Source organism: Mytilus edulis, chromosome 9, assembly GCF_963676685.1.
Source record: "Mytilus edulis chromosome 9, xbMytEdul2.2, whole genome shotgun sequence".
Taxonomy (NCBI): Eukaryota; Metazoa; Mollusca; class Bivalvia; order Mytilida; family Mytilidae; genus Mytilus; species Mytilus edulis.
The window spans coordinates 60664938-60678466 of record NC_092352.1 but is presented as its reverse complement, the minus strand read 5'-3'; the positions used below and the strand labels follow the sequence as shown (position 1 = coordinate 60678466).

General features: G+C 31.1%; 1 protein-coding gene across 5 annotated transcripts in view; it reads right to left on the bottom strand.

Moving 5' to 3' along the window:
- LOC139488716 (atrial natriuretic peptide-converting enzyme-like) overlaps nucleotides 1–13529 on the bottom strand; it is a 77813-nt gene that overhangs the window by 25788 nt on the left and 38496 nt on the right. For all 5 annotated transcript variants that reach the window (XR_011656068.1, XM_071274539.1, XM_071274538.1 and 2 more), the window contains 3 exons: nucleotides 10804–10830; nucleotides 8136–8266; nucleotides 1766–1833 (listed from right to left, as the gene is read on the bottom strand). Coding sequence is in view for 4 of the 5 variants with exons in the window: in XM_071274539.1 (XP_071130640.1) it covers nucleotides 1766–1833; nucleotides 8136–8266; nucleotides 10804–10830 (226 nt within the window). In the remaining variant the exon portion in view is untranslated. The remainder of the gene's footprint in view (nucleotides 1–1765; nucleotides 1834–8135; nucleotides 8267–10803; nucleotides 10831–13529) is intronic.

The window sequence follows — 13529 nt, the reverse complement described above, 5'->3', positions numbered from 1 at the left end:
GAAAAAAGGGGTGAAAATTAAATGTTTACAGAATAACGGACCCCCCCCCCCCCCCCAATCAAGACCCTCCTTTAATATCGTACCAATATTTGTTAATCAGACTTGAAATTGATGTTGAATACTAAATGATGAGTGAAGTCATTTTACATCTGATTTTCATAGTTTGTTTTTATGTCGTACTGTTAAACTAATGTCTCTCTGGTTAAGGAGTATAGCTCCCGGAAACATGTCTGAATTTGTTACAATATATACGTGGAAGTCAGGTCCTGTATTTTAGTGGCTGTAGTTTGTTTCTGTATATCGTTTTTTTTTGTTTATTGTTTTGTTCATAAATAAGCCGTTAGTTTTCTTGCTTGAATTGTTCAACATTTTTCATTTTAGGGCCTTAAACTGTTGGGTTTTGTAGATTTTAAATGCCGTACGGTGACCTACAGCTATTAACTGCAATGTCACTTGGTCTCTGATGCAGATTTGTCTCATTGACAATGATAAATGTACAAAGTCTTCTATTTTATTATCATAAAAACCAGTCATCAATGACAATCATAAATGTACCACGTAATTTATTTTATATAATAAAAAACACTCTTTTTTAAAATTAATTTGAATTTGAGGCTAGAACATTTAGAATTTTTCTTGTAGATATCAATAATGCTAATATTGCGTTCAGAGATACGCAGTAACAATATGATCATGCTAGATAAACATTACCCGAGTGTAACAAGCGACGGTCACAGAACAAACATGCAATTAATTTCTCTAACATGAAAAAAAAACAAGCAATAAATGATAAACTTGATTAAAAGTATGAATTTGCTTAATTGCTTGGAATAAGATATCATTGTTGAAACTCTACAAGTATTAGATTTATAACTATGAAACCACTGTGCAAAGAAGTTATGTCTCATTTTACTTCCGCCTATAACCTCATTCAAGAACATAATGCATAAAAGCCAGCGTGTTATACCAACTGAATGAACAATTGTCAATAAAATTCCAAGGTCTGATTAATAAAAAGTTAGTAGCAAAGAAATGTATCATTCAGAAATATCGACTTTGCTATGATATAAAGACTGCATACTGATACAGGTTAAAAGTACCGTTGGCATAATAACAAAGAAAATCAACTGATGAAAATTAAGGCGACCGAAGTTAGTCGATGTGCAAGTCTTGTTTATCGTTTAAGAAGATACAATAAAAGGCATTAAACAAAATGTAGAAGAATTTGACAAAAATTCCAAAAATATTGTGGCCGGTAGCGTATACAGACAAGCCTATGGAAATGCCAACGCGGTCAAAATGTCTTAATTGGCGATTAGGAGAAAACAGTAAAACTATACACCAGACCATTATACTGGTATATAAAGATTTGAGGTCACGAAAACATTCAGCTAGAGAGTTGAGACATAGACATATATATCGTATCGGTCTACCAATTCGTTTAGATGACTAAACAATTGATATAGTGTCGATCTTATCCGTTCGTCGTCACCGAATTTGTGTAAGGAGGACATTCCTGTTTATGAAGTCCGCACAGTTTCATCAAGAATAGAAATAGCTAGAAATAAATTTACAGTTTTGGTAATTTTGAAGGCGAAATTGGCCTTAAAGATAGCTCGTCCTTCTAATGAATCGAAGGTGTTTACATTTTTTGTGTTAATAGTTGAACACCGATACGCGATGTTGTATGACATGTCTATTTTAGATATTTAGCATTCAAATATTGTATTGTTACTTTTCCCGGACAAATATACTATATACTTACGATAATGAATTGATGATGGTTGAATTATATACAGATCTATAATCACTTGAATGAAATATTGCATTTATCTGGAAAAAAAAGAAAAATTAAACATTCGTTAAATGGTTATCTTGAATTGTCCATTTATAAATTATAAATTTAGATTTTAATTCACGCAGGCATTGAAAAGCAAACATTTAGCATATTTATTTGGTAAACATATACATTTCAGTCCTGTTTGGTTACCTTCAAACCAAACAAAGGAAAATAACAGTTGATATGCATGTTGTGTTTTGCATCTTTAGCTTGTATTAATTGTTAAAGGTACCAGGATTCTAATTTAATACGACAGACACGTGTTTCGTCTACATAAGACTCATCGGTGACGCTCATATCAAAATAGTTATGAAGCCAAACAAGTACAAAGTGGAAGAGCATTGAGGATCCAAAATTCCAAAAAGTTGTGTCAAATACGGCTAAGGTTATATAATCCTGGGATAAGAAAGTCCTTAGTTTTAAATCATCCACTAAAGAAGATAATACAAGAAGTGTACTCTCTGATAAATTAAGGCAACGTGAATTAATTAAAATGACAACTGCCGGAATCGTATTAAACTTCAAAAGGAGCGAAACCGGGTAAGTCGACAGAATAAGTATTATTGACCTGCATGAATCACCTCCCATTTGATTTAAGAATCAGTAAAAAATGTTTGAAGCATAAACATTATCGGAACGGCTTTGTATTTTCTCCGTTTTCAAGTCTCATGCGTATATCGTTATATAATGTCAAGTCAACACAATTTCATTGTTTATCATGTATAGGTACAGTAGAATACAAAAGTAAACTTTCTAAACTCACAAAAGCAAAGCAAAAAAAATAATAAGAAAAACCAGGAAGGGTAAACAAAACCACGAAATATTTCACTTAACACTGAGCAACAATAATAAAGTTGGTGCTATCAGTCGATCCGCATGAGTAGGCAGATACCCATGAACATTTCCTTTTTAACTTTAGCTCTCTACAAATGACTTATGATAAAAAATAGTGATATCAATTATAAAGTTTATTCGTGTCAAAACATGGGATTCTGTAAAGTTTATTTAAATAAAATGAACCATTTTAAAAAAAACTAGCTATTCGGTAAAATGTAATAATATTGATTGACCAAAGATAAAACATTCCAAGCTCAAATATAGATTGATCGTTTACTGGAACGTCATCCTGGGTTTAATAAAAATCAAAAGCGTATGGTTAAAATGAGATAAAATTCCACTATATAAAACATCATTGTTTGAAATAATTATTCACGCATAAAAAGAAAACTATTGATATTGAAGTGTCATAAAATATGAAACAATGATCTTTGCATCTATAAATATGGAGACTGCTATCTCAAATTCAAGAGAAATGAATGCATATTATACAATTTTCCCCATGAGTAATAGATCTTATGTAACCAATTTCCCTTGACTATAACTGGTTTATATCTGTCATATTAATATGCATTTTCAATATAAATTTTAGATATTTGTTTTAAGTTATATAATGATACAGGCCGATTAGAAATACTTCTAATATACATCGGGAATAACTTTATTTGATGCATGGTAATCATGGCTTCGAATTTTTATAGAACAGTGTATAGTAGTACCACTATACTAGGCAAGGGAAGGGTTTGGCGCCCACTCACATGTTTAACCCTTCCACATTAAATAATGTGACTGTTCTAAGTCTAAAACAGGAAAATGGAGTGGTTGTCGTTTGTTCCTTCTCATCATTATTTTTTTATTGATTTTTTTCGTACATAGAGTACATGTAAGCCGTTTGTTTTCTCAATTGAATTGTTTTACATAAAATTATGGTATGGCCCTTATTAGCTGGCTTTGTGCATGGTTTTGACTGATTGTTGAAAGCCGTATGGTGACATACAGTTGCCAAAGTCCACGTCAATGAACTCTGGTTGATAGTTTTCTTTTGTGGCAATCATACCACATCATCATATTTTATATTGATCGTTTAAATTTCGCATGCTGCTCGGATTTTCTGGAATAAATAAAATCCAGCGCGCTAGAGATATCAAATTTGAATACAGCATCAAATCGCGAACAATAAATCGTAAAGTAATACATGAACAGATCGTAGCTTACGTATCTTTTAGAAAAAGTTATCAAGACTTAAATTTGTGTAATAACATAAACCGTACCACTTCTTCATTGCCAGTCGCGCATTTCGACAATCAAAAGCTGTGATGTCCCAGTACAAATACTAGAAAATTCAAGCTTATCTAAATGATTCAGAGCTATTTCTGTTGAATTAGTGATAAAGTACAAAATACGCCTGTGAAACTGTATTTAGGGATTGGAATAGTTCTAAGAATAGTGACCATTAAAATAACCTCTTACACACACTGTTTATTTTAATAGCTTTTCTAAATATGGTACTATTTAGAAAAATAAAGGCGAGAGGTTTCAATTAATTACTTTAGGATGGGAATCACACGCTGTTTCGATTATCCCTTTTCAAGATTATGACATAAACAAAACTTTATTGGAATCATACCCACCGAGAACAACCTATTGGTATCTTTGTCAAGCGTTTTATGGTATTTTCAAAAGAAGTCTTTGAAGAATTGAAAAAGGCGTTTGCACATTTTTTGTCTTTTACAAAAGGTAATTTGTTATTCGATTCAATGACGTGATCGTCATAACATGTGGAGTAGAATATGATAACCCTTCAAGATTACCTGAGATTAGCCATGGTTTTAAATTATGTTCTTTTTGCTCTTTTTTTAGGTGTTTCCGTAGTGTTTTGTAGACTCTTGATTGTCTTTTTCTTTTTTGTTCTGCTATATTTTCGAACAGCGGTATACTATTGTTGACTTTATTTACCAGTCTCGCTTCATCCCCTCTTTCTGACAAATGTTAAGTTATAGGTGCTAAGTTGTTTACGTTTATATGGGAACATTCTGAATACTGAAAGAGAGCCGTGGTGTAGTGGTTATGGCATCGGACTACTAACACAGAGGTTCCTGGTTCGATTCCCGTTCCGGAATGAAATTTCAGGGACTGAATTTTCGGCTCTCCCTTGACATCATGTGCGAGTATGGTCTTTAGGAAACGATGATAGTCCGTCGGAAGGGGACAATAAATGGCTGACCCGTGTTAAAAGAAAGCCATATCTCTTGCACGTAAAAGACACCCTTGTACATTTCGAAAAAGAGTAGGCTAATGCCGCTACAAGGCAGCACTTGCACCCGCAAAGTGGAAAGGGATTAATATAAGTTGCAAAACTTGTTTCCCAATCCACTATAAATAAACAAGTTTAAACTAAACTGAGCGATTAGTATTATATCACTTTTTATGTTATTTTTCATTGAGTTTTAAGAACTGTGGACAAGTCTTTAACAACTCGTCTTTTGCTAATTGCGCATTTTCATCATAGATAATTATTATACACAGACTCTGTGATCAAGTTAAAACAGTACATAATATTAGTCTGGAGGAAGATCTTATATACCTCAATCAAATCTGAAAAATTTGATCAAAATTGTCAAATAAGCAGCTTGTATTTCAAGTGATCAATGATGAGTCGTTATATTGCATAGTTTATATCAAATACGAAATTTGAACCATGCATACACTCATCATAGATTCTAGGATTAACATTTCGTACGTCAGTATCGCGTTAATATACAAAAGACTCACTTTTGACGATCGAATGAAAGAGTTAAAAGGCCAAATAAAGTACAAAGTTAAACAACTTTAAGGACCCAAATTTCGGGAAGTGTTTGCTAAGTATCGATACAATTATATATTCCAGGGGTAGAAAATTCTAAGTATTTATTTTTTTATGTGTAAACAGTTGATTTATTCATTCCACCATATTAATTGTAATTCAACATAGAATTGTCGACTCCTAGGCTTGTGATACGATCCAGGAAAAAACCTCCAACAGCAAAAGCATCGACTCAGTGGTTGTAAATAAACTCCTCATAGATACCATAATACTAAATCTTTGATACTTTGAATACAGCATTCATTTGACCATATCAAATATTCATTGGATTTTATTTTAACTCGGTGACATGTCTTATATAATGTGTAAAATATACATTTACAGTAATAATCTCCTGGTGACATTTTTACAAATTCATGATAATTTTTTCAATTTCAAAATTTTTAAAAACTTTCAAATCTACATTTCGTTTTAAAATGGCAACAGCTAACGACCGAACATTTACAATAGAAATGTCATTCGTGAAAATATATATAGATAATCATTACTGCATTTCATTGTGCGAACATTTCACAGTAGGATAAACAATTCAAAATAAAGGAGTTGATATCGATAGGTGTACGTAAATAGAAAATCTATGAATACAAGTTAAGTTTAATGTACTGATTGATTGATTTTTTTCATCAAAATATCTTATGATATAAAAGAATAATTTCATTGAAATTTGCACAACTTGACCCGTGTCAAAATATTTTCTATGAATAATTGCTACCTTAATCTTTCCGATGAATTTAATGACGTCATACATATAGAATATTGTGAAACAAAAACCCTTACGACATATTCCATCAATTATTCTTTATTTGCATTACATACATCTATTTTCTAATACTCCATTACAATACGTCAAATAATGTCGTAAGTCAAAGAGACATTCATGTATATTTCAATGTTTTATTTCCGTGTTTGGACGCAATTGACATCAAATAACTTTATATTGTTATTTGAAGAGAATTGTAACAGATACAAATTAAATTTACATTCTACTTTAATAGAAACAATTACCCATCCACCCACTACTAATAAACCATCTGATGCCAAAACACGAGATGAATCCGACAGTAGTGTTTACTGAACAAGCCATTCTGAATCTAGAAGCAATTGACTCGGTATCCGTTTTTATTTTGCATGTAAATAACCGTGATTAGGTAACACTGTCTATCAGATGCTTAATATTGCTAAATAAGCAAAGTTTCATCAGTCAGATAACAGACCACTTTCTGTGAATCAATATTACATAGGCTTCTATAGATGAAGAATGCAAATTTAACGTACATTGGTAAACAATGTCATATACTAATATCGTCAGAAAACTTACTACTGTATTATTCACAAAAATGTCTTGTCATTTTGGATGTATATAAGAGCGATCATTAGCAAGAAGCACTACACATGTGTTTCAAGATTTTGGTGTATAACTTTAGCCCTTGTTTTTTTTTTTAAATTTTATTCTCTCTATGGTTGAAATGTTATAAATAACGTTTAAATCCATTTTAGAAGGTACTATGGATTCATTTTCGTAGGATACCATTTTGGGGGAGTTTTATGGATATAGGTAAACCGCGATTGTAAATGTTAATCGAAGTACACCTTTTATTTTGACATGATATGGCTTTGGCAAAACCATGAAGACAAAATATCCACGAAAATATAATCCACACACATTGGTATCTATAAAAGTAAATCAATCCACAGTAGAAGAGGAATAAAGTGAATTCTAATGCAATTATTTTGTAACAATTGTTCTGATTGGATAACAGCAAGCGTAAAATTCTCTATCTCCTTGTCTGTAACTAAGGAAGCCGACATTTTGAATTTCGGAATGTATTCAAATGTTATTTCTACAATAATAAACAAAAAAAAACTCACTTTTTGCACCTAAATATCAAATGTTATTACATTCTGAAGCGGCACAGAAGCCATAAAACGCCCGGTTTTTATGTTTGACGCCGGAAGCATACCTATGACGTCACCTAGTGTAGGGACAAAAGAACATAACATCTTTTCGCGGTATTTTCTTTAATGAACATTTTACACTGAAATAATGATTGAAATTTAATTATAAACTTGTTTTGCATTAAAATAGAGATAACTGTATTGTATTTGAAGCTTTGCGGACGTCCATCGGTAGTTTTACTGTCGCAAATACCCGTTTACCTGTCTCCGCTCCGCGTCGCCAGGTAAACTAAATTTGCGACAGTAAAACTACCGATGGACGTCCTTAAAGCTTCAAATACAATACAGCTATCTCTTGAATACGAGTTATAGTGATGGAATCTGATTCTGAAATGATTTGTATCCTTTCATTTCAAAAGTTTTGCAGAAAATTGTGTCCTTTATATGTGACGTCATCAGCCATGGTCGCATCAATGTCACAATAGGACATTCAGAAAAACTAACAAAATTTCGACCAACTGTTTGCCGAGAACAGACATTTCCCTAGTGAGGAGAATTTTTGTTCACCATTTTTTGGTAAATGTGAAAATAGTGCAAACATTAGAAAAAATATTTGATATAACCATTGCCTTGTTCGTGAAATTTATATAATATCTCTTTGAAAACAATATATATAAAAAAGATAATACATTCACTTACTTTATAAATAAAACTATTTGAAAAATAACGATACGCCTCCGATTTGGAGTCTTTTAATGATGATGTATATACAGAAAATGGTCCCTGGATGATCTTTATACTGCCCGATATCCTACTTGTTTTAAAAAGCACTGAAATATAAAAGATAACAAATTATTATACTGCAACATCAGAAAAGTATTGATGCATGTCAAGCTAAAGATACCAACTATAATAAGACAATGTTTAGTGACGTGCGTCCGAAGCGTTTTCCTGATTTACCTTCATCCGGTACTTTCAAACCAAAACATTTGAAAGCCATGGATGTACACCACATTTAACCCACCATTTTGTCATAAAATGCCCTGTATCAAGTCAGAAAAATGGCCATTGTTAGATTATAGTTCGTTTCTGTGTGTGTTACATTTTGGTATTGTGTCTCTGTTGTGTCGTAGTTCTCTTAAATTTGATACGTTTCCCTCAGTTTTAGTTTGTAACCCGGATTTGTTTTTTCTCTATCGATTTATTAATTTCGAACAGCGGTATAGTACTGTTGCCTTTATTTAACACGTTAGGAACTTTATAATCCAAAAAAGAGACATGAATTGAAAGAGTCTTCTGTTTAATTAAAACACCACTATGACATTTTTGAAGAACTGGTTTATTCAAGAGTAAATTTTCTTAAATTGAATACTGCATATAGATGTACAGGTATGGTCTGAACTATCCGATTTGTAATAAATTGCTGCTGAAATTTCTTTTATGTATTGTTTACATTATCAAAACTAACAACAACATATACATTATGAAAAGGATGCCACTTTATATTGGTTTTTTTTTTTATATATGCATGAATTATTTCAATAACTAGATTTAAAAAAGATTTTCTTCGTAAAATGTCTGCACCAAGTCAGGAATATAAAAGCTGTAGTCGTGAGTTTTTATGGTATATGACTTTTTGAGTTTACCTTGGAGTTCGCTATTTTTGTTAAATCTGTATATTTTAATACTAAAGTGTATTCATATACTATTGGTTTTTATTATGAAATTTGTTTATTTTAGGTTCACTGACTTGTTCTAACATTATTTTGTTCGTTCTTAATTTTCTTAAAATAAAATAATATTTAGAGAAAAAGATAATTGTGATCAATATGATTATTTCTATAAATCTTTTAATATTTTGCAGCTACATGTATTGTGGAAATTTCTTTTGACCGGAGTTCGTGAAACTTACACATAACCAGCATCACTGTAAATCTGAATAGTTATACTCATTTTCATTTGAATACAGATCTGTACGAGTATCTGACAACACTCAATTTTACCTTTTTTTAGAAGACCTTGATACATTCGGAATATCTCATTGGTTGATATTATAATTATCAATACAGAAAGTTAGATCATATACATTCATTATCTGTGTTAGCGAAGCGTTACTAACAAGACAAGCAATATTGTAAATCGAAAGTAAGACGTCCTCTTTTATGGGAATTTGTAGAGTTAACTCGAAGATCTAAGATGTCTAATTGGAAAATCGAATGGTAATGATTTAGTTATTGAAAATAATTTGTTTTACTCTAGGTGCTTTTGAACTAATTAGAACCATGTGTCCAGATAAATGTTCTGGTGTTTAATGAATGATGGGAAATTCTAAGAAAATGTACAATGCCGTCTTATAGAATAGTTGGTTCTATAACATGTATACGGAGCGTTGCTACTGAATGTAGATTTAGAAAACCGATCCAGACGCATCAAATTCCTAAAGTGTTATTTCATTCACACGTGAACACCAAAGAAAACACCAATTTGAACTATGACGTAAATTTTACCATAAAAGTATTATTTTGACGATACAATACTTCCGTGAAAGCAGTAACATAAACGCCTTTGAGTTTTCAATTCGCTATTAACATTAAAGTATTATAGGTCAATATAAAACTACCATGAGTGTAACAAAAGTACAAGACCACTTAGGAGACCATAATTGTATTAGATACGCATAATTCATTGTAATTATTGTAACATTTATTTGCACATGATTAATTTTTAAGTAAAACCACTGACCACATGATACATTCGGTTTATCCTCGTCTACGCTTGACATAGTTTTTTTCTATTGTTTTCGATCGATTGAAATGGCTAATTGCTTTCTACCATATATCCAGAAGGCTTAGGTAAAATCAAGTAAAATGACTGAAAATATATCACGATTGATAAACCTCGTGTAGGTTCATTATGTTTTACATGTACGTGCGCTCTATAATAGCATTTGTCGATGGCAGATCAAAAAGTTTGAAAAGGGGGATATATTTATAAGGATAAATATAAACAATGTTATTTTAATGAAATTGAGAATGGAAATGGGGAATGTGTTAAAGAGAAAACAACCCGACCAAAGAGCAGAAAACAGTGACGATGACCACCAATAGGTCTTAAACACAGCGAAAAAATCCTGCTCCTGGAGGCGTGCTTCAACAGGCTCTAAACATGCTAAACAAAAATGTCTAAAAGTTCAGAAAAAATAGACTCTAAACTGTATTTTCCATATTCAATTAACATTATGGGTTCGTTATGAGAGCCAAACCTTATGGATCATAATCTCAGTTTAAAATATGAAATGTACGACCAGTAACAAAATATTTACGAAATGAAATTTTAATTCATTATCATAATTCTTAAACATACTAACCTACTGGTTTTTCTTCATCAGATTTACCTAGAATAAACAAAATATGATATCGATAATCTTATAGTATCTATGATATCAATATAAGAAACATGATCACCAAATGATAACTTCAATATTTTCATCAAAGACCAAATGACAGCAATCATATATGTTTTTGAATTCACCAATCAAATAAACTAGCCTCTAGACCACTACATACGCCAAATATAGACACGTGATTTCACATTGGTTTTGAGTTTCAATCGGATACTGTTTCATTGACGCACTTAACACATCTCTCTTTTTTAACCTGTCATTTATCATCATGGTCATGTTTATGTGACAAAACTCTACATTCTAAATCCAATTCCAATAATTTAAAAACAGGGACTGATAAAATCAACGGCATTGAAAACATCTAAAGACTAGACTATCTTTCTGTGCAGCGTAATACACGTAGCCTCATCTGGTGGAAAGGTCAATTATATTGTTTATTTGCTTTGAAACCATTATATAGATTAAAAGTTATTTTGAAATAACAATATGTTGTTTTATAGTTATCTGTTTATTCTGTGTTATTTCAAATATTTGTATTATGGCTTACTGTCATTACTGAAGCAGAAATATACATTAGAATTCCAATGTAATTAGTTTGTTAGATGTTTATACTTGCTAATTACTGAGAAAGAAAAAAAACCTTACGGTCCAACGGTACATATGTCATGCTTGTATTTTCATTCAATGATTTTGACTTGTATTGTAAAAAGTAAAATACAAAAATACTGTACTCAGAGAAAAATTCAAAACGGAAAGTTTCTAATCAAATGCCAAAATCAAAACATAAAACACATCAAACGAATGGACATCAATTGGCATATTCTTCATATGGTACAGACATTTTCGTATGTATAAAATGGTAGATTTAATCAAATGTATATCTAGCTAAACCTCTCACTTGTATAACAGTCGTATAAAATTCCATTATATCGACGGCGATTAGTGAACACAACAAGCAGACAAAATAGGTAAAACTGTCAAAAATAGGAGTACAGCAGTCAACATTGTGTTATTATCTTAATAACTATACAAACAGACAAATATATAAACAAACATTTACCATGATACAAAAGTGGAAGAATGTACAGCCATCAAAGGCATTTAATTGACAGAAGAGCACGATACAAAACTTAGGTAGGTATAATGTGAGAATGTTGTCAAAATATAAAGTTTGCTCAGGAATCGTAAAAAAAGCATTTGGTGTGCGTGTGGCGAACACTAATTTATTACCGGTATCTATGATGGGTTGATGTATTCAATTTAGAGCATAACAAATAAGAAGATCGAACATAGGTAGTGGAAATGTTTGAATGTTTTCAAACTTTAGGCAATTAAAAAGTACGTAATTTTGTTTTTAGAATAACAACTATATACGTAATCCTAAAGAATCCTGAAGTTTGAGAAGTTGTTGGGAGCAGTATATTCGAAAAGTAAAATCACAAAAATACTGACCTCCAAGGAAAATTCAAAACAAAAAGTCACTAATCAAATGGCTAAATCAAAAGCTCAAACTTATCAAACGCCTGGATAACAACTGTCATATTTCTAACTTGGTACAGGCATTTACTTATGTAGACAATTCTAGAAATTGAATCATCACGTCATAATTTAATTCGTATTTGTTATTTCTGATTGATGATTAGTTTACTAAGAGATATTTTTCATATTGTAGAAAAAAAACCACTGTATATATTTCCAATCGTCAAAATCTCTCAAATGCATTGCTAAAAAAAACCTCATCATAGATAACTGGACTACTTTGTACGCCAGACGCGTGTTTTATCTACAAAAGACTCATAATGTACGATCAATTTAAATATATTAAAAATCACGCCAAATAAAGTGCAAAGTTGAAAGCCATTGAGAACAAAAGTCCCGAAAGGTTTTGCCAAAAACAACTAAGATATTAAATGTGAGAAGCAAACACTATGCTTGGTAGCTATACAGTATGTTACATTTTTGTTTTTGCCTTAAGTTTGCTATTTTTGTGATACTTTTCTACTAACAATGATTGATAATTTTGTTATACTTTTCTACTAACAATGATTTATATTTTTGTTATACTTTTCTACTAACAATGATTGATATTTTTTTTATTCTTTTCTACAAACAATGATTGATATTTTTGTTATACTTTTCTAATAACAATGAAAGATATTTTGGTTATACTTTTCTACTAACAATGATTGATAATTTTGTTATACTTTTCTACTAACAATGATTGATATTTTTGTTATACTTTTCTACTAACAATGATTGATACTTTTGTTATACTGGTCTACTAACAATGAGTGATATTTTTGTTATACTTTTCTACTAACAATGATTGATATTTTTGTTATACTTTTCTACTAACAATGATTGATAATTTTGTTATACTTTTTTACTAACAATTATTGATATTTTTGTTATACTTTTCTACTAACAATGATTGATATTTTTGTTATACTTTTCTACTAACAATGAGAGTTTGATATTTTTGTTATACTTTTCTACTAAAAATGATTCTACACGTTCAACAAATAAAAATAGGGATTTAGCGGCAAATGTAGAAATTGCTAACAGATAAAGATTGTAATTGTCGAATGAAAAGTATCCTTGAAGGCAATTTAACAGACGCTTTGACAGCTAACCAGGAGCGTTTAATCGTCCGATTTAAACACACTTCTTTTATAAGCACTTACAGGACA